At 44.9% G+C, this 27,149-nt stretch overlaps 1 protein-coding gene across 3 annotated transcripts in view; it reads right to left on the bottom strand.

The window, feature by feature from the left end:
- The window catches only part of capn15 (calpain 15), a 57,448-nt gene that overhangs the window by 10,167 nt on the left and 20,132 nt on the right, over nucleotides 1-27,149 (bottom strand). For 2 of the 3 annotated variants that reach the window (XM_072455564.1, XM_072455561.1), the window contains exons 2-7: nucleotides 18,467-20,066; nucleotides 13,867-14,078; nucleotides 10,522-10,705; nucleotides 6,480-6,703; nucleotides 5,174-5,299; nucleotides 2,420-2,572 (exon numbers count right to left, since the gene is read on the bottom strand). In XM_072455564.1, coding sequence (XP_072311665.1) covers nucleotides 2,420-2,572; nucleotides 5,174-5,299; nucleotides 6,480-6,703; nucleotides 10,522-10,705; nucleotides 13,867-14,078; nucleotides 18,467-20,044 — 2,477 coding nt within the window. In that variant the 5' untranslated portion in view covers nucleotides 20,045-20,066. The remainder of the gene's footprint in view (nucleotides 1-2,419; nucleotides 2,573-5,173; nucleotides 5,300-6,479; nucleotides 6,704-10,521; nucleotides 10,706-13,866; nucleotides 14,079-18,466; nucleotides 20,067-27,149) is intronic. The other variant, XM_072455562.1, reaches the window with a different exon arrangement.

Here is a 27,149-nt window from a genome sequence, read left to right on the forward strand (position 1 = left end):
CAGAGGTAAGAGTTGAATACCCTACTGACGGAGGGCTCCACTAGACGTTCCCAACAGACCCTCACAATGCGCTTGGGTCTGCCAAGTCTGTCCGGCTTCCTCCTCCGCCAGCGGATCCAACTCACCACCAGGTGGTGATCGGTTGACAACTCTGCCCCTCTCTTCACCCGAGTGTCCAAGACACGCGGCCGGAGGTCTGATGACACGACAACAAAGTCGATCATTGACCTCCGGCCTAGGGTGTCCTGGTGCCATGTGCACTGATGAACACCCTTGTGCTTGAACATGGTGTTCGTTATGGACAATCCGTGGCTAGCACAGAAGTCCAATAACTGAACACCGCTCGGGTTCAGATCGGGGAAGCCGTTCTTCCCGATCACCCCTCTCCAGGTGTCACTGTCATTGCCCACGTGGGCGTTGAAGTCCCCCAGTAGAACAACGGAGTCCCCGGTCGGTGCACTGTCCAGTACCCCTCCCAAGGACTCCAAGAAGGCCTGGTACTCTGCACTGCTGTTCGGCCCGTAGGCCGCCACAACAGTGAGAGACCTGTCCCCCACCCGAAGGCGGAGGGACGCGACTCTCTCGTTCACTGGGGTAAACTCCAACACGTGGCGGCTGAGCTGAGGGGCTATCAGCAAGCCCACACCAGCCCGCCGCCTCTCCCCGCGGGCAACACCAGAGAAGTGGAGCGTCCAGCCCCTCTCGAGGAGATGGGTTCCAGAGCCCAAACTGTGCGTGGAGGTGAGGCCGACTATATCTAGTCGGTATCGCTCAACCTCCCGCACAAGCTCAGGCTCTTTCCCCCCCAGCGAGGTGACATTCCATGTCCCCAGAGTTAGTCTCTGTGTCTGGAGATCTGGTCGCCGAGGCCCCTGCCGTCGACTGCCGCCCAGATCTCTCTGCACCGGCCCCTTATGGATCCTCCTGCGGGTGGTGGGCCCACGGGAGGGCGGCCCCACGTCGCTCTTTCGGGCTGTGCCCGGCCGGGCCCCGAGGGGTAAGACCCGGCCACCAGGCGCTCGCCATGGAGCACCCATCCCAGGCCTGGCTCCAGGATGGGGCCCCGGTGACGCCGATCCGGGCGACGTAAACTGCCTTGTTCGTGTTGTCATCATAGGGGGCTTCTGAACCGATCTTTGTCTGACCCGTCACCTAGGACCTGTTTGCCTTGGGAGACCCTACCAGGGGCATGAAGCCCCCGACAACATAGCTCCCGGGATCATTCGGGCACTCAAACCCCTCCACCTCGTTAAGATGTCGGTTCAAGGAGAGATGCCATTACAAAGAGAGAAAAAGTGTATGTAATTAGTTATATCCGATTCGTTTCTAGATTTGATGAGCTCCGAAATAAAAGAAGACAGCGATGATGCAATGTTCTCATTTACTCTCTTAAAGCGGCTGTTCTGTCCCGGCCGGTGAGAACACTACATCTTTCATATGCCAGGTCGAGCTCCCAGATTATTTGTCTGTCACGAGAAAACAATAAACAGCCCGAAGACAAATGGGACCTTTGTGGAGAGCCGAGCGCATTTCTGAGGATGGAATGGTTCAGGAGGACGGCCACAGTGCTCTGCCGGGACTTATCGCGAGTCTTAATTCAGTGAGACATGGCGGGCCGGGAATAAATGACCTCATATTCACACGTACTGTCTTTAGGCAAACCTGCGACGCTGGTGCCCTGACACATTCCATCAATCACAGCGGCTGCCCACGCTACACAAGCCTTTATATATAGCCTGAGCCGGGGCATAAAACTGAACACGCTGTGATGGATGCATTATAAAAACGACTGTCCCGAGTCCCGACCGACTAAATAAATAAACAAGAAATAACATCTAAAGCTCATACAGTATGTTGCTTGGCTTTATGAAAGTGAAGGTCATTAACAGTGACAAGGAATAGTGAATCGTGACTATTTTGAGAACATTGTTACGGAACCATTTTAAAGTGACTAAAAGGAATCTAAAATGAAAAAGAAAAATTAAAGAATCGATGTAATATTTATGTGGTGGGCTATGTATCGAAATGTTGACAATATTGTGAATGTTGTTTTGAAGATATACATATGTGAACATTGAGTAATAAACTGCTACAAAATGAGCGGGAAATAAGCAAAAAAATTAAATTAAAAGAATATATGCTGTAAAACTTTCAAAAAAGGGTGTAAAGTAATATTTCTGCACTTTTGTGATTCATTTTACAACTTTTTTCCGATAATCAAACCTCCAACAATAGATTTAAAGAGATGTTTCTGTTGGTCATAATATCCATTTATTTTTTATCAGGATACTATGGAGATCTGCTTTACTCCAGATGACCACCAGAGGGCAGAAAGGTTAATGAAAAAAACAGGAGGTCCTAGAGAATGTCAGGCCTGTTTCATTGATATCAGATGCTTATCCCCAGCGTTTCGTCTTACTTGATGAAGTCGCTGTACTCCATCCAGAAGACGCCCTCGCTGCTGCCGTGCGCCATCAGCTCGTGCCTCAGGTGCTGCGGCCAGTCCGTCCACTCGTCCGACCAGTTCCCGTTCCACGAGAAGCGACCCCACGGATTTCTTAACCTCAACAATCTGAAAAGAGACAGCGTTTTATTTATCTACACTCAAACAGGGCTGAAAGTTTAAACAGAATGGATTGCCTCTGTGCGCTTCGGGACATATTTTAAACTCAATGAAGAAGTTTATGATAAATGCATTTTTCGTCCAGCTATAGCAGGGGTGTCCCAACTTTTTTTCTCAAAGGGCCGCATTTTGAAACTTCAACGGGCTACAAAGGGCCACAAACAACCTGACAATGTCAAATTTGTTGAATGACAAAGTTAATCATTCCAAATTTTGCATTTGACGTAATTGCGATGAGCCTCCACACCTTTAATTAGACCTAGAACATTAATATTAGGTTGGTATAACATCAATATGCCTAAATTTTCCCAATTTCACAGTAAAAAGGGCCAACATAGCAGGAAGATGGAGGGCCAACAAAAATTGTTCTGCGGGCCGCATTTGGCCCCCGGGCCCTAGTTTGGACATGCCTGAGCTATAGGAACATCCATCCTCAATAACAGAAGTACATTGGGAGTCAGTCACTTCAGGGGCTGGTTTATTTCCTCTGGCTCACGAGCGAAAGAAACACAAAGTCCTTTTAGATAGCTGTGAATTAAAGTGTAAGCGTTGCTCTGCACTCGCCCTCACTTAAAAAATAAGGTACAACTCGTTCATAATCAGAACATCTAAGCGTTGGACTCCACCCCCTTTCGACGTCAAGTCAGATTCCAATTTGATATAAAAGTCCATTCGATATCTGATGTGCGGCCAAGGCAAAATCGGGAGTCAATATTTTAAATCACTCCGTGCCTTTTCGGTTTCCTTCCTAGAAGCTGTTTTGACTTCCCGAGAAAAGCCTATATATATTTCACTGCTGAGAAATTGAGGCGCATTTGCAGGCAAAAGGGGAAGCAGAAATAACTCGGCTCGGTAATAACAACAGAAAAGATATTTTGTGATGCATGCTTCAAGGCTGCTGCGAAATATCACTTCAACACTATATTTTCTAATAAAGAACTTAACTACGGACTTGTACACGTAACAAATGGCCGAATTAATCTATCGAGTTGTAATATATCAGTAGCTTTAACGTAGAGCTGGGTTTCGATTCAAATTTCAAGAATCGATTCGATTCCGATTTTTACGTTTCAAAATAGATTTTTTCCGATTTCTCAGATCCCATCCGATTCGATCCGATTTCGATTCAATCCGGGGGTTAATGTTATTAAAAATGAAAAATGTATTTGAACCGTTTCCTTCACTTCATGACTCTGTAGAGAAGCAACATATTAAAACTAGTATTATATCAATATTAAACAGCAAATCTTACAAGTATTGGTAGTTATGGCTGGAAGACTGATGAAAAGGTTAAGGGTCAATCTACCTTCAAGAAAGATAATCCAGGAGTCCTGAATTATCTTTCTTGAAGGTAGATTGAAGTTCACTGAGGGAAATGTAGAAAATAATTTTAATTAAAAAATAAATAAATATATATATATATTTTTTTAAATCGATAATCGGTCATTAATATGCAAATTGATTAAAAATCGGAAAATCGATTATTTCAACCCAGCTCTACTTTAAAGGCGGTATGGACGATTTTTCGGTGATTTGAGAACGCAACGGAGCGCATCGCATCGCTCGTCTCCCGTAGATTTCTGTCCACTTCTGCGTCAGCTCGAACTGTCTTTCTCCGTCTTCATTTTGCCCCGTACACTGAGGGAACTATATTATGATAGATCCATGCGCTTAGGCACGCGGAAACGTGGGGACGAGCCTGACGTTCAAAGTGATTTCAGTCCAGTCCTCGACAGTCGGCTCCATCCCAAAAGTACATATTCCACTGGTATCCATCTATCATTTCCATTGCTGGAGTTTGACATCCGAGATACATTTGGTTTTTAAGTCCAGTTCACAGTCCAGTATTTATGAATAATAGGTTCTTGCACTGTGTAACTTATAAAGGAGAATAACCAGCTACCTGCATCTTCATGGAGATGCTATTGCTTTGCCTGGAATGTTCTACAGCATGGCATTAATCTTAACTGTGTCCATGGAAACAAGCACGCAAACAGGTCCCATCTGTGGAAGCATGTCTTTTTTCATAGTTTTGGCCGAGGTGCGACTTATACTTATATTTATACTTATACACTTATATACTTATACTCTACATATGTGTTTTTTTCTTCTCTATTATGCATTTTTTGGCTGGTGCGACTTATACTCCGGAAAATACGGTAATCAATAAAAACTCCTGTATTCAAAATAATGCCAGATGTTTAGTAAAACTGTATAACATCTGAGCAAAACCAATAATATCACAAAGTTTCAAAGTGAATCTTTCAGAGGTTGTATCATAAAATTTAAAGACAAGCAATTATATCGCAACACCCAATAAACAGTTTACACCGCACTATAATATTGTCTAGTGAATGTCAAAGCGTGTCTGATTTTATGCCGATGCCGTCTTTATAATTCATGCAAAAGCTCTTGTGCAGCTGTAGAAGGAGAAGAACAGAGGTAACACGAGGTAGGAGGAGAGGCAGATGATCAGAACGCAGGCTGAAGCGAGGCATTGAATAATTGATGAGCCGGAGACACTTGAAAGAAACTGAAAATGACAAGCACCTGTAACCCTGAACGTCACGCACGTCCAGGATGGAGTACGCATGGCGCGGCCGCAGACCCAGGGACTCGTACACCACATCATCCACCTTCATGTTGCCTCCTCCACAGGAAGCTCCCATCAGGAACCTAAGGCCAAACCACATACACAAACCTATTCAAACCTTTCTTTAAATATGCATTGTGCTGTCAGGCCCTCATCTTTTTTCTGATGGTAATTTGTTAAAGAGTGCGTTTCCTGACAGATGGACCAGCAGTTTGGGAGCATATAATTTGGCCCCTAAGGAACTTGTGCACTCTTTTGTGCTTTGATAGAGCAGATATTCAAGTTCTAATTCATAGCAGTGTTTTATTATGGACATATGGTGTAGGTTGGCTCCCATTAGCTTGTTCATTAGCTGCCTTTGATTACACAGCAAACAGCAGCTCAAACTAATGTTAATTTTTTGATAGAAGCTCATTTGTAAAGACTGCTTTTGGTTGATTTCAGAATATCTCTAAGAGAAATGTCGGTGGAGCCTCATTTGTGAAATAAAAGGGCACTTAAGGTGCACGGGGGTAATACAAAAGACAGTAAGTTCTAGAGTAGAAGAGTAATATCACTTTGCCCCCGATTATATTTAAAAGCTGCAAGTTTTTGAAAAAAATCTGCATCATATATTGTGTTGTTCATGAACATAAAGACATTTGAAAATCCATCTACTTCATATAAAGAGCTTTGTAGGCTTTACATCTTTTGGACCTAATTTCCATCTCCTATATTACAAAATTATATAAATTAATTGAACATTTTCTAGTGCACGGCAGAAAATACCATAATTCCAGGTAAACTACACTAGAACGGCTGCTTTTCTTATCCCTCTTAAAGGGACAAATACTATGCCTTGTTTGAATAATTTTTGGCCTTTAAACATGCTCTTTAGCCCTTTTACTTTGGAGTCTCATGTTAGTAGTAGAACGCGGCCTACAAAAAGCACACATTACTTCATATCAGTCAGGCGTTTCCCATATCAGGAATTGAGTTAAATCTACTTGGTTGCAGAAGGAATTACATAGGGGAGATAAACAATCCTCACTGTTTCCTGACAAACTCAAATGAGAGTGCAGATGTCAGAGCACGACCTACGATGTCACCAATTTGGAAAATTTGGAGTGTTTTATGAGGCTCAGAGAGGAAAGGATATAAAACAGGATTGATCAAACTAACGTGAACGAAGCTAAATACAAGTCCAGTTATGTTTTTAATGAGAGAACAATGTTATGAACGTAACTTTAGCATAATGTCTGTCCTTTAAATAATCCGACTGACCCCGCCTCCTTGGAGCTGAGCATCTTGGCCCAGATCAGGTCCGTGTCGATGGGCTCCTCCCTGGGATTGGTGGAGCTGACCTGCAGCATGAGGGAGTCACACGGCGCCCCCGTCAGAGTGGCCAGCCCCTCGATGGCCCGCCCCGCCTGCAGGGCAAAGTACGACCCGTGGAGCTTTGCGAGGGCCTTCTCGATCAGAGCCACCCACAGCTGCTTCCTCTGGGCCTGGAGGAGGCGCAAGAACATAATGAGACACAAACTTTTGGCGAGTTAAACGCTTTGGAGGAAATTCAGCAAGGCACGATTGGAAGCTATTATTTGTATGTACTTTATCATTGCAATTGACTTTGTTTTGGTCCAGAGCGAGCTGCATTTTGTTTTGACGAGCCGTGCTGAGACTATTATCACCCAGAAAATGGAAAACATCTTGGGATGCTTCCAATTTTGTGTCACAATTTCTATGCATTTTTGATAAGGCGGAACATAAACTAGAAAAGCTCTGAATGACACAAAAAACAACAATTTCCAAAGTTTTTGTGATCTACTCTCTCAAACCCACTGCATTCCCCACAGATAACCACAGATAATATTTTACTTTAACTTGTCTATTTACATTTGCGTTTTTTATATTTGATGTTTTGACTCTCCCAGAGCATCAAACTACCACAAACCAACATTCCCCGTTCCTCCTGTCGCCGTGATAAATGCGTGTAGATAACGGATGATGGAGCAGTCGGAGTTGCGTTCTGCTTTGCTTGTTTGCAGTGTAAGACATGATCGCTGATTGCCAGTTGATTAATTACACATCAAGGTACTGTGGTCCTGGGAGACGCGCTCGTAATAATAAATGAACACGTGTTTAGATTAATATGATAATGATCCGGTGTTATTATAGACTGAGCTACCACTGCGGTTTGGCTTTATTATATTCACACAGACAGGACCATATGTTCAGACGCATTTCAATATGTTATCAGTGGCAGCACGGCATTTAATACACCATTTATATGTCAAACACAGAAGAGGAACAGTTGATTTCCCAGTGTCACGATTCACTTCAACTGATAATGTGTTATTTTTATGATGGCGCCTTCGCCTTGGTGTTTACAGCCAATAGGAACGGCGCATTCACATCTGTAACAGTTACAGTGTAAAAATGCCAGATTATATCAGAAATGGCAACTGTTGTCCCAAGGAAGAAAGACATTACAGACACATTATCCTCCCCTTAAATATTCTAGAAATGTATTATGCGCTCAATTGTTGCAAGCCCAATCATTTTTGTAGTTCAGGGCATTTGTGTTGATCCTTTGGGAGGTCTAGAAGGTTGCTTTTGGCCAGCACAAACCCAAACAAACAGAAGTGCCCTATTCGTCTGTATTATTACTCTGTCTCCTCCACAGAAGAGGAGCGCAGTACCTGAGAGAAAAGGAGGCGCAGTACCTGAGAGAAAAGGAGCGCAGTGCCTGAGAGAAAAGGAGCGCAGTACCTGAGAGAAAAGAGCGCAGTACCTGAGAGAAAAGGAGGCGCAGTACCTGAGAGAAAAGGAGCGCAGTACCTGAGAGAAAAGGAGGCGCAGTACCTGAGAGAAAAGGAGCGCAGTACCTGAGAGAAAAGGAGGCGCAGTACCTGAGAGAAGAAAAGGAGCGCAGTACCTGAGAGAAAAGGAGCGCAGTACCTGAGAGAAGAGGAGCGCAGTACCTGAGAGAAAAGGAGCGCAGTACCTGAGAGAAAAGGAGCGCAGTACTTGAGAGAAAAGGAGCGCAGTACCTGAGAGAAAAGGAGGCGCAGTACCTGAGAGAAGGAAAGGAGCGCAGTACCTGAGAGAAAAGGAGCGCAGTACCTGAGAGAAGAGGAGCGCAGTACCTGAGAGAAAAGGAGCGCAGTACTTGAGAGAAAAGGAGCGCAGTACCTGAGAGAAGAGGAGCGCAGTACCTGAGAGAAAAGGAGCGTAGTACCTGAGAGAAAAGGAGCGCAGTACCTGAGAGAAAAGGAGCGCAGTACCTGAGAGAAAAGGAGCACAGTACCTGAGAGAAAAGGAGCGCAGTACCTGAGAGAAAAGGAGCGCAGTACCTGAGAGAAAAGGAGCGTAGTACCTGAGAGAAAAGGAGCGCAGTACCTGAGAGAAAAGGAGCGCAGTACCTGAGAGAAAAGGAGCGCAGTACCTGAGAGAAAAGGAGCGCAGTACCTGAGAGAAAAGGAGCGCAGTACCTGAGAGAAAAGGAGCGCAGTACCTGAGAGAAAAGGAGGCGCAGTACCTGAGAGAAGAAAAGGAGCGCAGTACCTGAGAGAAAAGGAGGCGCAGTACCTGAGAGAAAAGAGCGCAGTACCTGAGAGAAAAGGAGGCGCAGTACCTGAGAGAAAAGGAGCGCAGTACCTGAGAGAAAAGGAGCGTAGTACCTGAGAGAAAAGGAGCGTAGTACCTGAGAGAAAAGGAGCGCAGTACCTGAGAGAAAAGGAGCGCAGTACCTGAGAGAAAAGGAGCGCAGTACCGAGAGAAAAGGAGCGTAGTACCTGAGAGAAAAGGAGCGCAGTACCTGAGAGAAAAGGAGGCGCAGTACCTGAGAGAAAAGGAGGCGCAGTACCTGAGAGAAAAGGAGCGTAGTACCTGAGAGAAAAGGAGCGCAGTACCTGAGAGAAAAGGAGGCGCAGTACCTGAGAGAAGAAAAGGAGCGCAGTACCTGAGAGAAAAGGAGGCGCAGTACCTGAGAGAAAAGGAGCGCAGTACCTGAGAGAAAAGGAGCGCAGTACCTGAGAGAAAAGGAGCGCAGTACCTGAGAGAAAAGGAGGCGCAGTACCTGAGAGAAAAGGAGCGCAGTACCTGAGAGAAAAGGAGGCGCAGTACCCGAGAGAAAAGAGCGCAGTACCTGAGAGAAAAGGAGGCGCAGTACCTGAGAGAAAAGGAGGCGCAGTACCTGAGAGAAAAGGAGCGCAGTACCTGAGAGAAAAGGAGGCGCAGTACCTGAGAGAAAAGGAGGCGCAGTACCTGAGAGAAAAGGAGGCGCAGTACCTGAGAGAAGAAAAGGAGCGCAGTACCTGAGAGAAAAGGAGGCGCAGTACCCGAGAGAAAAGAGCGCAGTACCTGAGAGAAAAGGAGGCCCAGTACCTGAGAGAAAAGGAGGCGCAGTACCTGAGAGAAAAGGAGCGCAGTGCCTGAGAGAAAAGGAGGTGCAGTACCTGAGAGAAAAGGAGTGCAGTACTGAGAGAAAAGGAGGCGCACTACCTGAGAGAAAAGGAGCGCACTACCTGAGAGAAAAGGAGCGCACTACCTGAGAGAAAAGGAGCGCAGTACCTGAGAGAAAAGGAGCGCAGTACCAGAGAGAAAAGGAGGCGCAGTACCTGAGAGAAAAGGAGCGCAGTACCTGAGAGAAAAGGAGCGCAGTACCTGAGAGAAAAGGAGGCGCAGTACCTGAGAGAAAAGGAGCGCAGTACCTGAGAGAAAAGGAGCGCAGTACCTGAGAGAAAAGGAGCGCAGTACCTGAGAGAAAAGGAGGCGCAGTACCTGAGAGAAAAGAGCGCAGTACCTGAGAGAAAAGGAGGCGCAGTACCTGAGAGAAAAGGAGCGCAGTACCTGAGAGAAAAGGAGGCGCAGTACCTGAGAGAAAAGGAGGCGCAGTACCTGAGAGAAAAGGAGCGCAGTACCTGAGAGAAAAGGAGGCGCAGTACCTGAGAGAAAAGGAGCGCAGTACCTGAGAGAAAAGGAACGCAGTACCTGAGAGAAAAGGAGGCGCAGTACCTGAGAGAAAAGGAGGCGCAGTACCTGAGAGAAAAGGAGCGCAGTACCTGAGAGAAAAGGAGGCGCAGTACCTGAGAGAAAAGGAGGCGCAGTACCTGAGAGAAAAGGAGGCGCAGTACCTGAGAGAAAAGGAGGCGCAGTACCTGAGAGAAAAGAGCGCAGTACCTGAGAGAAAAGGAGCGCAGTACCTGAGAGAAAAGGAGGCGCAGTACCTGAGAGAAAAGGAGCGCAGTACCTGAGAGAAAAGGAGGCGCAGTACCTGAGAGAAAAGGAGGCGCAGTACCTGAGAGAAAAGGAGGCGCAGTACCTGAGAGAAAAGGAGGTAGCCGTAGTCGTCGCAGGGCAGCATGTCGTCCACCAGTACTGTGGTCCACGTGCCGTCCTTGCACAGCCGCACCTGGTACGCCCCCTCTGGACAGATGGTGCGTGTGATCATGACCCTCTCCACCAGCTCGGGACGCTCGGCCAACACTGCCAACGCACTCAGGAACCTGCAGGGGGCATCGGTGAAAAGTTACACAAAAACTATACTCTGACCTGTTGAAGCTTTATAATTAAAAGGTTACATGTTTGTTAGAGTTTACGGACATTAAAAGAGGGTTCATTGTAATATCAGCAGTTGTTGTAAGTAATAGTTTTAGAAGTAGTACAGCTTCACTGGAAAGGAGAAAAGAAATGATGTTTTAGAGATAGAGGTGCGTGATAGTGAATGGAAATTTTGATATTCGGTTTAGTACTTTTGCACTCCATCAAAAATGTGCCTGTAAATGTTTTAACTGGGGAAGTATTAAACAAAAAGTGAAAGAACTGTAAGCTGTAACAACACAAAAGCGCAGAAATATCACCTTGCTCCCTTTTCTATTTTAATTCAATGCTTTTAATCACTGGGATTTATCACTTTTTATCACTGGGATTAGTCACTGGGATAGGTTCCAGTCACCCGCGACCCCGAAAGGGAACAAGCGGTAGAAAATGGATGGATGGATGGCTTTTTATCAACTCTTCATGCAGATTTTTGACAGTTTACGTTCCATAGTCGATACACTCTTTTGCATACTTCAACATTTCAATAGTATTTTGTAGACAGTATTTAACGACCAGCTCTGTTTAGAAGTAACAGTACTAAGTAACAGTCGAGTACATATTTCTGTCCTCCTTCCTCTTCGTTGACAATAACGGCCGGAGTGAATTAAAGCCGGGGCTGATTGTGAGTGGCGCGCTGGGCTCCGTGGACTTCAGAACAAATAAAGTCTGACGTCTTGAATTTAAGCAGGTAGAGCAAACACCGACTGACAGAAGCAATCAGAGAGACACCGAGCCACTGACAAGCAGCCGTCAAACTGAAAATAAGGAATTAGACATAGGTTTCAGCGACGCAGCGGTTAGCCACGGCTTGCTAACTATATGCAATTTTCCTCTTGGTGAAAATCAATCACATTTGATAAGGTGCCTTCAGCATACCTTCTTATTACTGATCATTTTCCCCAGCAGCAGACATCTCTCTTGCATTTGAATTAGTCAATCAACAATTCTAGACGAAAAAAAAGAAAGAAAAATGTCTTGGGCAGTAAATGAGTCGAGGGACCTTAATAACTTTGCTCTAGTATTCCTATAAATTTGAATTATAAGTATTCTTTTTAATGCAAATGCCGGCAACACATGGGAACTTTAAAGGTGCACTGTGTAGCTTTGTGTCATTTGTGTCGTGCTTAAAAAGACTTAAAAAACGGGGTCAATTCTCCACAGATCTGACCTGTAACTTGACCTCGAGCTGAGACGTTTAAAGCTATTGGACATTTAACACTGGAAATTGACAAAAATGTCACTAGCCTTGAAGACCAGGGGAGAAAAACTAGAAAGAATAGTTCAAATAAACACAATGTCAGTCTAAAGCTGGTTGAATTGTGCGTAACCATGGCTTTTGGTCGCTTTTGGTACATAGCCTTATCAACTAACCCTAAACTGACAATACTGTTCATATTCAAGGTGCACTAAACAACTTATTTTGGTGGGGTCCGCTACCTGCTGGTCTCTATGGAGATGTTATTGCTTTGTTCTGAATGTTGGAATGTACAAGAGCCCATCAAACGTATCCATTTTGCAGTATCTCCACAAATCTGACCTGTAACTAGACCTGATGAGGGTGCTCGTCTCTATGGAGATATGCCAAACCGTGGAACCTTCTAGGCGAGGAGTCAGATCTATAAAGCCTTCTCCATCAGCAAAGTTACATAGAGCACCGTTAACTTTATAAAAGCCCTCTGCGATCAAAACTGCTGATGCGTGGAGTCAATTGCAGCTGAAGGTTAAAGTTAAGGTTAAGGCGCACTTTATTGTCCTCGTAGGAATACTTTTTAAAGGCCTAGATTTAAGCTAATTTAACTGATCAACTTTTAAGACTTCTTAAGACCCGGTGGGCACTCTGTTTATGAACTCATTGTGGGGAATAATTAGGATTCTCAGAAGACATTGGGTTAAGTGAGCAATAACTTTGGGCCGCTGCAAACTGTTTAAAAAGGAACAAGTTCTGCTTCTGCACATTTTTAAGAAGTTGGATACAGCGTCACTGATGTTTGACATGATTTAAAAAACTAGGGATTTTTTTTTGCAGTCAGCTGGGTTGACTGCTGGTTTATCAGGCCGCGGAGCGTTTGAACAAACCGAGCGGAGGAATTTAGGTTACATCCGCTTTGGAACGGAGAGGATTTTTACCCTGGGGACAGTTATTTTTGATAAGCTCTTGGTGCGAGTGATGAAGTGAAACTCGTGTTAGGACAACTTTCAGAGTGACTGTTCATTGTTGTGTCTGTTGAAAAGTAAGACAGCGCCCAGAGGACACGCGCGGCAGAACAAGGGCAGTGAGATAAAGCGTGTCCAAACAGACTCGCTGTGAATAATCTGCCGTCAGGTGTAACACTACATCTGTCCGACTGGAAAAGCGCTGCTCCTCTGCCTTCATTTCTCGTCTTTGACAGTGTCTCAGTCTCACCGCTTTGAATCTGTTGTAATCTTAGTCTTGCGTTTAAGATTGGGGTTGGTTTGCACTTTCATTTTTGTTATTAGTTATATTATTCCTTATATTATTGTTAAATCCAATATTTACATCTGGGAAATTGACGTAGAAATGTATAATATGCATGCGCTGGAGGAAACCAAACTGAATTCCATTTCATTCTGTTGGAAAACAAAACAAGTGTTGAAAGTCTGAAAGCCACAGACCAATTTCAGATGAAAAAGGCAGATACGATTTTGGAGTCTCAGCTGTGTTTGAAGACACTAGTTAGTTTGTTCTTTACTTTGTCACATGATTTAGTTTAAAGACCTACATGACTCGTGTTTTTTTGAGACTGTTTGATTTAATCCTTTGTTTCATACTTATTATTACATTTTCTTAGTTTGGGTTCAATATTTTAGATCCTTTTGTGCTTGGTTTGATACCATTACATTTCTGTTAATTAAATTACAACTTTATTTAAACCCACTTTCTTCTCTCTGTCTCCAACTAACTTCACTGCACACTCATAGTAGATAATTGTTTGGTTTTCTATTGTAGTGCAAATCTATTTAAAGGCAACTGTGAAATAATGTAATGATAGAGCAGGAACAACGCCATATACAGGCGTCTGTATGTAACACGAGAATAAGTGCTCACCAGCAATTTCCCAGCAGGCCTTGCAGGATGTCTGAGGGCCTTGGCGTCCTGAACACCGACCACTTGACGCCGCGGTCCTTGAAGTTGCTGCAGTTGATTTCGTGCGGACGGAGCCATTTTTTGATTCGCTGCTGGACGCTGTCACCTTCGGGAAACCCCACCGAGTGTGGGCCCGGGGGGAAGCTGTCGTCCACGAAATTGACAGAGTTCTGCTTGGGTTGGGTGGGGGAAGGGTGGGGGTGGGTGACGGAGAGAAGAGATCGAGATGTTATTTAGAAGGTAGTACAAACTTGTATTTCTGCTTTGAAATGTGTTGAGATTCTGGGTTGCTAAGGACTTTCCTTCCTGCTGCTGTCAGACTGTATAATAAACACTGCTGCTAGCCCTGAACATGTGCAATACTGACTTAACCATGTGCAATACCGTCATATTCATGTGCAATTACTGTCGTACTCACATGCAATAATGTCACATTCATGTGCATATAACTGATGTAAATAGAGTGTTTATTTTACCATTATTAATAGTATTATCTTGTCTTACACTAGCTGTTTTTATTTTATTTTATTTTGTCTTTATTTTTCCCCTCCATTTCTTATTAGGAAATGAGAGGTTTTGTCTATAGGAGTTTTTGTTTATAAGAGTTTTGTTTATAAGAGTTCTTCTATTAAGAGTGTTGTTTTTTAAACTTCCTATAAGTTATCTGTCCTTTTCCTCTGTATCTACCTGCGTTGCAACAATGAAATTTCCCCATGTGTGGACAGTAAAGGAATATCTTATCTTATCTTAATGATTCATGTGGCAGGGGAGGGAATTACTCGCATTGTGTGTGGCGGCATCACAGACGTGCCCAGCGGGAGGCCTGAACGCACTGCCACGGCCTATACCAGAGACAGGACGCTAACCCAAATCGCTTGTGCACAACACTCTCCCCACTGGGCATCAAGCATTTAACGCAACAAACCATTTGAAAAGCAGCGTGAAATCCAAACTCTACTGTACGTGTGACCTAGACTTACGGCGACATTTAATCTCGACACACTATCTGCTCATCGAAAACCCTGCCGCAAATGCAGAAGCTATCCAGTCACCGGCGTGGTGTCAGAAGTGAGACAAAGGAGTCTGTTTGATGTGACATTTACAAGAAGCGTTGTCCTCTACCAAAGATTTAAATTAAATGGTAAAGAAAAATAATATAAAAGATAATGATAACAAACATTATCATTTGCAGTGTTGGTATCGGCCAAGGTCACGCCCAATAGAAGAGCAATTAAGCTAAAAATAAGACCATGTTTACATAATTATGCAACTAATTATGTTAAATCACAGATAAATACAGTTTGTTTTTATTTTTACAATAGGGAAATGTTCATTTGTGATCCTTAATACAATTTAAGATTCATCTGTGGGCCTTGCTGGGGATTAAACAAATCTTAATATTGGTATTGGCCACAGCAGCAAACCAAATATTGGAAAAAAATGATATGCATGTATGTATGACTAATATTTATGACCCAAATAATTGCGATTATATATATGCTTCCCAAAATTCGAGCATAACTGATAATAAGCACATTTCCCCCAAATTGAGCTATAATGTTGTTTTTTCACGTAAAAAAGGTGCGAGTAAAGTAGATATCTGGACAATGCCCACATCCTGGCCGTGTAAGCTGCTCCAATGGATTTTATATGGAGTTATCACGATGTAACTCAAGTGCACTCGGGGGCATAAGAAGCGGTCAGGTTCTCTCGTTTCAGGAGACCTAGAGTATCGTGGGAGGGTTTGATGTCTGGGTTGCTCGGCTGCTGGATATCACTGCAGCCAATTGATTAAACGTCATCCTTCACAATCCAGTTTGGTGCAAAATCATTTCAAAGCCACATCCTGCAGTTCAGTGGCTCAAGTGTGACCTATGAACTGGCTTATATTTTGGGCTTAAGTACAAAAATGGATTTACTGCAGCTGTGAGGGGGAAATGGAACAACTCTGCTGCACACGGCATAAACTGACAAATCTGAGGAATAACAACTAACCAGGACACTGGACTCTCAGGGTTGTGTAAATATTGTTACAACGCCGGTGTTGGAAATTATCAGTATTTTAGCGGTCAAAACTAAACTGCATTGATTGAGTGAGAATCCTGCATTCCCTTGTCAGTAGTGGCTGACCACAAGCAGTAAACAAGCTCAGAGCTGTTCAGAAACATTAGAGAGGCGACTACAGCTACTTCGTCAACACAATGTCTCCCAAAGGCATTTCAAGTCGTTTGGTGCTGTTTGAATCCTTTACACAAGTGAAAAGCTTTGCACTCAAAGAACATCAAGAACAAATTGCTAAAAAAATTAAACAAAATATTAAATTAGAAATTTCTTGTATGACAAATTAAAAGTGCACTAGCTGCTTGAGGGTCCGCTAGCTGCTCGTCTCCATGGGGACGTTATTACTTTGCCTGGAATGTTCAACAGTATGGCATTCAATTTCTAGAATGTAGAACTCCAAGCAGGTTGTGCCCTGAAAATACTGGGAGTGGTTTTGTTTCATTCTCAGTCACTTTTTGCAGATTGTATTACATTTATCTTGTTCAAAGCTGGAACGGCGAGCCGAAGCTCAGATGGCGCTCTAAATTTTTTATAACATTTATTAAAAATATATTACTTCTGCTTCAAGGATTTGCATAAGGAGTCTGGATATAGCAGTGTGTTGTTGTGATGGGCTACAGCGAGTCACTTGGGCAAACCTCATCACTGTTGCTTTCTCTGGACCGTCGCCAACAAACAAAGCTCTGGCACCACTCACCAATTCAAGCAAGGAAAACCTTCTGCTCTCCAAGAGCACACACCACTGGCAGCCGTACAAGGCCGCTTCAGAGTGGTTAGCCTGTGTGTTTGGATAGTGACATGCTACAGGCTAACTATTGATCTCGTAAAAGTCTGCTAACAAGGACGTATTGAGCTGGCACTAACAGCTCCACACCTATTAGACCAACAAGGGCAACCGCCAACAGCCTGGCACTTCTTGTGCATAGAATAATAACATAACATTTTGATAAAAACACAAGAGTTCAATTAGTCTTTAAAAATAACCAATTAAGAGACAAATAAATATGAGTACTTTGAGTGAGAGTAAGAGGACTGTAATCAAATAATCAAATCAAGAGAAGAAATCAAGTGCACATCCTTTGCTCCTACAGCCAATCAGACAGACAAGAAACCAGGAGCAAGGGAGAAAACAAGTGCACTCAGGTGTAAAGGGAATATTTCTTGCACTGATGCCTTGGGCTCAAATTCAAAAGAGGTAATATCACAAAAATGATCATTTCAAACAGCAGTTGAATCTAATATTTAGGACTATTGTATAGGCAACAGTCAGCAGACTAAATCAATTCAAATATTTGTATAGTCTTTTATTAGCTCTATTCAATTGGGAATTTGTTTGTTTGTGTAAACAAATGTTTGCATTCTACAGATATATACACCATATACACTGTTTTGACAATATTAGAAGGAGGATGGTTAGCGCTTTCCTCTGCCCTTGATGTCCCTGACCCCTGAGAGCTCATGGCTGCAGATGATGCACTTCCTGATTACGGGCGCCATAGGGGAGCAAATCATCTTTTCTCTCCTGCCTCTGCCGCTTAAAATAGCCCAGCCCTATGTTCACCTTAGCACTATTTCACTGCCGCACAAGAACAGAGCACAGGGAGGATGGGAGCGGAGCGACAGAAGAGAGAGAACAAACAGAGGGGAAAGATGAAAATATGTGAACTTTGAAGAGAGGAACTACAAAATAGATTCAACGTTTCAAGCTTTAGTTTCAATGTTGCGTTTAGGAAGACAGTATGAGAGGTGAGAGGGATCCTCGATATCTGTGCCTCCCACGCTCCCACTGGTGAGCTCTGTGACTCTCAAAGAAGCCATTAATAATGCATCGGAAAGCTCACTTCATGCTACTGTAAACGTGGCATGAGAGACACCAGAGAGCCTCATCAAGACAATCCCAGGCAGAGTCCAGCAGAGTCCAGCAGAGCCAAACTGACTGACCATGAAGAACAGGGAATATTCCTATTACAACATTGTTTGAGATGAGTACCTGTGTGCCTGTACTCGGGTGAGAGGATGAATCACTCCAGTGAGCCCTCCCGATGACACACAGATGACCTTACAGCCCTGTGATCTTTGAATGTGATTATGTTGTTATGGTAACACACAGGGAGACCCTGATTGCAACGGCACAATTAGATCCCACATTATGTCAAGTGATAATAGGACATATACGATGTTACGGTAGGGTACAAAAAGGCCCGATAAAATTACATTCTGAATGTCCTGAGAAAATTACACAAGCAAAGTTCTATTTTAATCCTCAAAGAAATATAGAAAATGTGTTAACTAATTGTTAAGACCAAAGACTCTTTTTACTTTAACCTTTATTTTACCAGGAAGTCTTTTACGAGGGAAAGCAAGTTTACACTAGTCTAGTCACTTAAAATGTGTTATAACTATGGTTTTGTGAAGAACATTGACATTGACATCAAGTCATACATTCACATGTAGAGGTTTGAAATGTGTGCAATGTGTGCAGTGACAGTGCTTTACTCACCTCTCTGCAAAAGCTGACAATATTCTCCCAGAGCTCCTTGGCTTCGCCCTCGTCGTTGCGGCGACGGGCCTCGACATGCATGCTCTCCCTTCTCTTCAGAGGTTTTAGCACCTTGCGCATGGTGAGGTACTGCTGGGGAGTGTGGCACGCAGCACAGTTTTTGGCCTTGTTGTCATTGAACAGAGTACATGCGGGACATCCCCATTGCCCCCCCTTCTCCTGGAGGCCAGAGGCAGAGCTGGAGGACGGGAAACCTGGCCCTTGTTTGCGCGTCTTATGTCCCGAAGAGGATGAAGCGGTGCACGAGCATGATGTGGAGGCCGAGCCTGTGGAATGACCACAGGCCGGGCAGCAACGGGACAGAGGTGCCTGCTGTTCCTGAAAGCCATGGAGCTTTGAGGAGCCACAGGCGGAGCACTTGCCGGCCCCCGTGGGGTTGCGCAGTGTGCACTTGGAGCAGGCCCAGGTACTAAAGTCTGGGCTGGAGGGGCTGGCAGGAGTGAAGCGCACAGATTCACAGCCCACCAGGTCGATGAGGTCAGCACCGGACCGGGACGATCTGCAGGACTCACATTTGGAGGATCCTCCTGTGTTGGACACAGAGCAGCTGGGGCACTTCCAGGTGGAGGAAGATGAGGAGGGGAGGTGGGGGGGCAGTGGGTGCTCCTCTTCCTCTAAAATACTCAGGCGCTTGCTGGGGTAGGTGGGCTCCTGCGGCTGGGCGTGCTTGGGCTTGGCCGGTCGCTGAGGTCCTGGCTGTGGGGGGACGATGGCTGTGGAGGGGGAAGTAGGACTGGGGGTGTTAGTGCCGGGGTTTGGGGGGCGTCCGGGAGGAGGCACCTCCCTCCGGCTGCGTGGCACAGGGTTGTTCTGTAATGACGAAAAAGAGGCAAAAGAAGACTGTGTGGCTGCGTGTGGGGACTCCTGAGTATCACAGGGCGGGGCGGGAGGCGAGTCGTCTGTGAGGTCTATGAGCAGCGGAGGAGCCCCTGCGCTGTGGGCTGGGAAACCCAGCACAGGAGTCCGCACCTCAGGCACTACCAGAGCCTCGGGGGGGATTTTGGGTAAGGATAGTTTCCTGGGTCCACCACAGGCCGAGCAGGACAGGGCCACAGGCGTGTTGTGAAGAGTACAGCGAGGACAGGCCCACCCCGGGTGCTGGGCCTCCAGACGCACCACCTCTCCATTGCTCTCAGAGCGTCGCAGCACCTCCTCTTTGGCTGGATGCTGTCCGTGAGGCTCCAGCAGCACTGAAGAGGGGAGGGTGGCGGTGGGCGATTCAGGGGGGGCCGAGGGGAGGCCATTGGCAGTGGCAGCAGTGGTGGTGGTGGGGGGTGTGTGGGTGGCAGCAGACTGGCCAAAACCACACACAGAGCAGGCTCCAGAGCCGTGCGGGTTGTTGAGGGTGCAGCGGGGACAGGCCCACCGGTGCTCCTCGCTACTGCTTAGCCTCAGGATCTGATTCAGGTCGGGCTTTTGGCGTGGAGCTTCACAGATGGAGCAGCGAGGGGCGGCGCCAGCGTTCAGGAAGGTGCAGCGTCCGCATGACCACTCACTTCCTCGCACCGCTGCTGCCATGGAGCCAGGAGAGTGGGAGTGGCTGCAACACAAGCACAAATACATCAGTATACAACACCTTTTTTTTTTGTAAATATACAATCAAGAAGCTAAAATGTAAAACACAACGCAACAACAGCTGTTCTCAAATTGCTAATAAAACATTTTATATGTCACATGACAGGATGACTGTTGTTAGAACTTTTAGGTAAGAAAGATCAGGACACCAGGTTACAAACTCTAAACAGAGCGTGTTAAATGTAATGTGTTTTACTGGGATCCCCATTAGCCTCCCATTTAATGGCCACTAGTCTTTCTGGGGTCCTCTTAAAAATGACAAAAGATTTTATCAAACATATCACAAAATAGACAAAAATGTATCCAGAATTACAATTTTATTTCAAAAATCAGAGGGCAGGAGTGAAAATCATGTTCCATAACTCAGTTAACAGTGTTCTCGCTGGGCTGAGGTTTAAGGATGGTGGTGGGACACCAACCAATTTCCGCTCGCGCCCTCGATATAGAAGCCAATATGATCACACTCCGTCACTTAGGAGCGGCGCTCGGTGCCCACTGCGCAGCAGGCGGCGTGAGCGAACAACACCACACACCGAATGCGCAAGCGCCCGCAGCAGCACCCTAATGCCCGCGGCGCGCGCACGGTTATCTTAATACCTGGCGGTATATCTTTCAGCATGGTGGGTCCCGGCGTCAGCATGGAGGGCCGCCATGCCAAAAGCCCTCAGTGAGAACACCGGTTAATACAATGACAATGTCTTGGCTTGTTGGTTATGTTGAAGAAAAAGAGGTGGTGGTCAAAGAAGTATCATAAAATGGTAATAGAATCCATTAGCCTGTTCAATTTTTTTTAATTAAAAACACCCTCAGGAGGCAAACAGGCAGTGGATCTATACACTGTGGTCACATGACTAGTCTGGAAGATATCACGGACAGGAAATGGGGGAAAAAGGAGGCAGGTTATGACAAAAAAATTGACTTTTAAATAAAAAGCACTAATCTTGTACCCTGCTTTGCCGTTGTGTGGTGACATAAGGTTACATCATTGTCCCTTTGCACATATTCTTAGCATGGCTGATCAAGTGCACAAAGGGTTAGGCATTAGGAGAAACAAGTGAGTTACAGTGGACAAGTGGTGTTGAATATGCCGTGCGCCTGCAGTGAAATCCAACAGCCGTATTGATTTGAAGCTGCATAGCTGGCCTTGTGAGTGGGTGAGGCTCAGCAGGATATCTCTGGTGTGCAGGGATAACCTGGGGAACAAGAACCATAAATGTCACCGTCATTCAAACAGCTCATGTGTGAACGCACGAGAGGTGGTGGAGAAGAAAGGCAGTGGAAACATGGCTGCAAAGAAACTGCACTTATCAGACAGTAAGCTTCTGTGCATAATTGGGAAATGGCTGTGTCAAACACAAATACCAATAGAATAAAATTGAGCACTTTTTTCAAATGAAATGTAGTAAATAAGCTACATAAAGTCAACCGTATGGTTTGTTTATCAAAGGACTATATCTGCATGAGGCTGTCATTCGTTATCATTAGAGATTTTTGCATTTTACACAATTTTTGCATTTTACACAATTGATACAAGTCAGAGCTTATCAATTTCAATTACAGTAATTCCGTACTCCAAAAATATTTCAAGCTTTTTTACAGATATTTTGTGATAATCCATCACATGTATCAGGGGTGGCTGGTCATTAGGGCGATGGGTGCGGCACACTGCCAACAAAAAGGGGGAAAAAGTGGTCTAGTTGAAGTTTACAATGCATTAAAATGCCCAGAAATATCCAATCAGCAGAGCCAGTGTACGGCCACCGGCACATAGTCCCGCCCCTTTTGGTGGAATCTCAGCTTCGTCTAAAATTGCACCCTCTCATTCAATCTCCTGCAGTTTTTTTCAATGTTCAAGCTCTAAAGGCAATCTAATTGTGCTGCATCTACGTAAGCACGTGAGTCCAGCCGCAACATGGCTTCCTAACGCCTGGAATATAGCTCTATTAAAAGTTCAGAAGGCATTCATTAGGCCCGAGCGCCACAAGCTGGCGAGAGGCCTATTAATCTCGTAAGGCTGTGCGAAGCACGGCTGCGAAAGTGCGCACGTAGTGCGCACGAAATCGAGCGTGAAGCGCTCGCCCACTTCCAAACACTCACTAACGCACTCCTTCACTCATGCACGCCCCGTGCATACTAATTAGTAGTAGGAAAATGGAACATTACCGTTGTAAACGGGCGAAGCCCGTGCAAAAGTGCGCACTAAACGAGCACTTTACATTGAGACATCATCAATCCCCATCATCCCCATATAAAGAGACATCATCCCCATAAAAAGCACTCATTTGCGCTAAGTAGCTCACGAATACGTTCCCCATCTCTTGCATGTTCCGTGCATATAAGCATGTAATGCAAAAATTGAACATTATTACTGTATAGAGGGCCAAAAACACAAAGTGGGCGGAGCCCACTCAAAATTAACGAAAGTACCCGTCAGTGACCAGGGACCCACACCATGAGATAGGAAAGCGCGAGCGCTTTCCGAAAATGTATGGTTTATGATATTTGAAAAATGGGAAACATTGTTTTCGCATCGGAATATTATTAGGCCCGAGCCCCAGCAGGGCGGAGGGCCTATTGCTCCCGCAACGCTGCCAAAGGCAGCGTTGCAACTGTTCGACCCCGCATGTTTGGTACCCCGTCGCCCCTGGCAAGTACAGTGAACTAGCCCATGCCGAAGGCATGGATCATGCATACTTACTCCTGCTATGACAGAAATAGTCAACAATTAGTGAATGGGCGCAGCCCATTCACTAATTGTTGACAACAGCAGCGCGAAGCGCTGCATTCCTCCAAAAACCCTCCTGGCATCGTCCCGTACGCGAGAATCCATGCCGCAGGCATGGGCCATGCTTGTATCTGCTCAAATCAATGGAAGTCTATGGGGAGTGGGCGGGGCATCCCGACGGAATAGGGAGTGACGAGCGCGTAAGCGCTCGTAATGATGATTCCACCCCATGGCGGCATCGGGAAGGCTTAGAGCTTTCAAACGATGTATAATTTGTTGTTATAGTGGAAACGGCTATATTGTTTTTGCTAAAAATATTATTAGGCCCGAGCGCCACAAGCTGGCGAGAGGCCTATTAATCTCGTAAGGCCGTGCGAAGCACGGCTGCGAAAGTGCGCACGTAGTGCGCACAAAATCGAGCGCGAAGCGCTCGCCCACTTCCAAACACTCACTAACGCACTCCTTCACTCACGCACGCCCCGTGCATACTAATTAATAGTAGGAAAATGGAACATTACCGTTGTAAACGGGCGAAGCCCGTGCAAAAGTGCGCACTAAACGAGCACTTTACATTGGGATGACGACCGCTTCGCGGTCGTCATCCCCATATAAAGCACTCATTTGCCCTAAGTAGCTCACGAATACGTTCCCCATCTCTTGCATGTTCCGTGCATATAAGCATGTAATGCAAAAATTGAACATTATTACTGTATAGAGGGCCAAAAACACAAAGTGGGCGGAGCCCACTCAAAATTAACGAAAGTACCCGTCAGTGACCAGGGACCCACACCATGAGGTAGGAAAGCGCGAGCGCTTTCCGAAAATGTATAGTTTATGATATTTGAAAAATGGGAAACATTGTTTTCGCATCGGAATATTCTTCTTCTTCTTCTTCTCGGGACCAACCCCCCTATTTTTCACCCAGTGAACATTGACGAAAAGTCACAAAAATGTTCACACCTCTAAAAATCGTGCCTCTCTACATTCTGGCTATTTCCCTTTTCTAAAATAAAAAAAATTGGCGCGTCAGCGCCCCCAAATGTACCAAAAATGCATTGAGAGATGGGAAATGACCCAAAAAAATCTGATCGTAGAATCATGAAATTTGGCGCCGAGGTAGATGGTGACAAGAGAAGTAAAAAATATTATTACGGCAACGCCGTCTGCCCAACCAAATGTCGGCCATATTGCTTCAAAAATGGCTAAACATGACTTCGGAGTTTTTCCAAACGTCGTACTTTTACGAACTCCTCCCAGGGCGTTGGCCCTAAAAAGCTGAAATTTGGTGAAAATGCTACTGAGGAGTGGGACATCAAAAGTTATCCAAATTACATTGATACCTCTCACGGTCTCTGTGCGGCGAAGCCGCAAACTGTAGCTAGAATTTCAGAAATCTCCCATATTTAAAATTTCTGCCGTTTGCGCAGATAAAGTCCAAATTGCGTCAAATTAGAATCAGTTGTTAAACTCTTTGCCCTAAACCCACTTGAAGTGAAATAAATTCATTTGGCGCCACAGCGCCCCCTACAGATTTTATATGGAGGTTAAATGTTTAGTTTTGCGAAATTATATGAAATTTGACACACAACTCAATTTTAGCATCCCCATCAAAAAAGTCAATGAGGGCCATGTCATAATTGTTATGGCGTTGCCGTAACGATGACCGAAACCTTCCATGTTATTCCAATGGGGAAATCGCCAGAACATGTTTACACTTTAGACTTTCACAAACTCCTCTTAGGGCGTTAGCCCTATTAACCTGAAATTTGGTGAGACTCATCTTCAGGATCAAAAGTGATCCACATTTTTATTCAAAGAGTCACGGTGTCTGTGCGGCAAAGCCGCACATTGTGCCAAGAATTCAAAATAAAATTGCCTTTTGATGGTAAAACAAAGGGGAGAAGATGTGACAGCGTCACAGATTCAGCAGTAGGCGCAATAAAAGGACAATTGGGGCGCGTTAGCGCCCCCTCCTCTTGCGGCGTGGCGGCGGCGTGGCGAGGGCCGATCATTGCCGCTTGCGGCTATATTTATTATTATTTTTCTTGTTCTTCATCGCTTTGAACTCTAATTTGACCCCCTGAACATGCTCAAAAACTCACCAAACTTTGCCCAAAATTCAGAATCGGCGAAAAATTTAGTTTTTTCTGGGCCATTTTTTTTTTCGTTAAAAAATGGCGCGACAGCGCCACCGACAAAAGTCAAAATACATTGCGCCTATGGGAGACGCCCCGAGGTCAACTTTGTCGTAGAGCTACGAAATTCGGAACACACATTCCTCTCGTGAGGACAAAAAAAAAATATTATTGTGGCCACGCCCCCAGATTTACCCTATGGCCGCCATCTTCCTTTGAAAATGAAAACACGCTGTGTTAGCCATTTTGTTCATGTCAAACTTTGACGAACTCCTCCTAGGGCGTTTTGCCCACCGACTTCAAAATCGGCGGACGTCCTCTGGACAAGTGGGGCATCTAAAGTTATCCAATTTTTTGAGATACCTTTTACGGTCTGTGTGAGGCGCAGCCGCAAAGTTGGACAACTTATTTTGGAATATTGCAGATCTAAAAATTGCTCCCATTTGATCAAAACAAGTCCGATTAGGACCAAATTTGAATCAGTTGTTAAACTTTCTAGTTTGGACCAGTTTATGATGACAAAATTGAAATGGCCGCGATAGCGCCCCCTACAGAGTGACCTTTAAATTAACATTGAAGGTCAAAAATTTGTTTTACCAAAATTGTCTAAACTTTACCCAAAATTCTATTTTGCCGTCCCGATCACAAAAGCCAATCAGACAAATGCCTTAATTTTTACGGCGTAGTCGTAGCGATGACAGAAACATCCCATGTTATCCCTATGGGAAAACCACAAAATCTCTCAAATTACCACATTTTTATGTTTCACACTTTAACGAACTCCTCCTAGTGCGTTTTGCCCACCAACCTCAAAATCGGTGTACGTCCTCTAGACAAGTGGGGCATCTAAAGTTATCCAAATTTTAAGGATAATTTTTACGGTCTCTTTGCGACGGAGCCGCAAACGTTTCCCAGAATTCTGACTATTTGGCCTTCAGAGTAGCCTATAAACAATAGAGTTTTTCCAAATGACATGATATTTTGCACAAAATTCTAATTTGCCATCCTGATCATACAAGTATGAGAGCCAAAGTCATATTTTGTACGGCGTAACCGTAGCGATGACAGAAACATCCCATGTTATCCTTATGAGAAAATCGTAGAATCGCTCAAATCACCACATTTTTACGCTTCACACTTTAACGAACTCCTCCTAGGGCGATTGTCCGATCAAACTCATATTTGGGTAAAATCATCTACACAAGCGGGGCATCAAAACTTATCCATATTTTTATTCCAAGTGTCACGGTCTCTGTGCGGCGGACCCGCACATTTGACCGACATTTGTGTTCATTTCCACTGGATTGGCCATGTCCAATGTGTCGCCGTCTGTCAAGTTCTTTTTTAATTCAACACACAATAAGGGCGCCATCTTTATCAAGTCGAAAGCGCAGAGTCGGAAGGCCGGCGGCCCGCGAGGGCCGTTGGATGCCGCTTGCGGCTTTAATTCTTTCTTCTTTCTTCTTCTCGGGACCAACCCCCCTATTTTTCACCCAGTGAACATTGACGAAAAGTCACAAAAATGTTCACACCTCTAAAAATCGTGCCTCTCTACATTCTGGCTATTTCCCTTTTCTAAAATAAAAAAAATTGGCGCGTCAGCGCCCCCAAATGTACCAAAAATGCATTGAGAGATGGGAAATGACCCAAAAAAATCTGATCGTAGAATCATGAAATTTGGCGCCGAGGTAGATGGTGACAAGAGAAGTAAAAAATATTATTACGGCAACGCCGTCTGCCCAACCAAATGTCGGCCATATTGCTTCAAAAATGGCTAAACATGACTTCGGAGTTTTTCCAAACGTCGTACTTTTACGAACTCCTCCCAGGGCGTTGGCCCTAAAAAGCTGAAATTTGGTGAAAATGCTACTGAGGAGTGGGACATCAAAAGTTATCCAAATTACATTGATACCTCTCACGGTCTCTGTGCGGCGAAGCCGCAAACTGTAGCTAGAATTTCAGAAATCTCCCATATTTAAAATTTCTGCCGTTTGCGCAGATAAAGTCCGAATTGCGTCAAATTAGAATCAGTTGTTAAACTCTTTGCCCTAAACCTACTTGAAGTGAAATAAATTCATTTGGCGCCACAGCGCCCCCTACAGATTTTATATGGAGGTTAAATGTTTAGTTTTGCGAAATTATATGAAATTTGACACACAACTCAATTTTGGCATCCCCATCAAAAAAG

Source organism: Eucyclogobius newberryi, unplaced genomic scaffold (assembly GCF_026437365.1).
Source record: "Eucyclogobius newberryi isolate DKJ021-1_F unplaced genomic scaffold, fEucNew1.0.hap1 SCAF_20, whole genome shotgun sequence".
NCBI lineage: Eukaryota > Metazoa > Chordata > Actinopteri > Gobiiformes > Gobiidae > Eucyclogobius > Eucyclogobius newberryi.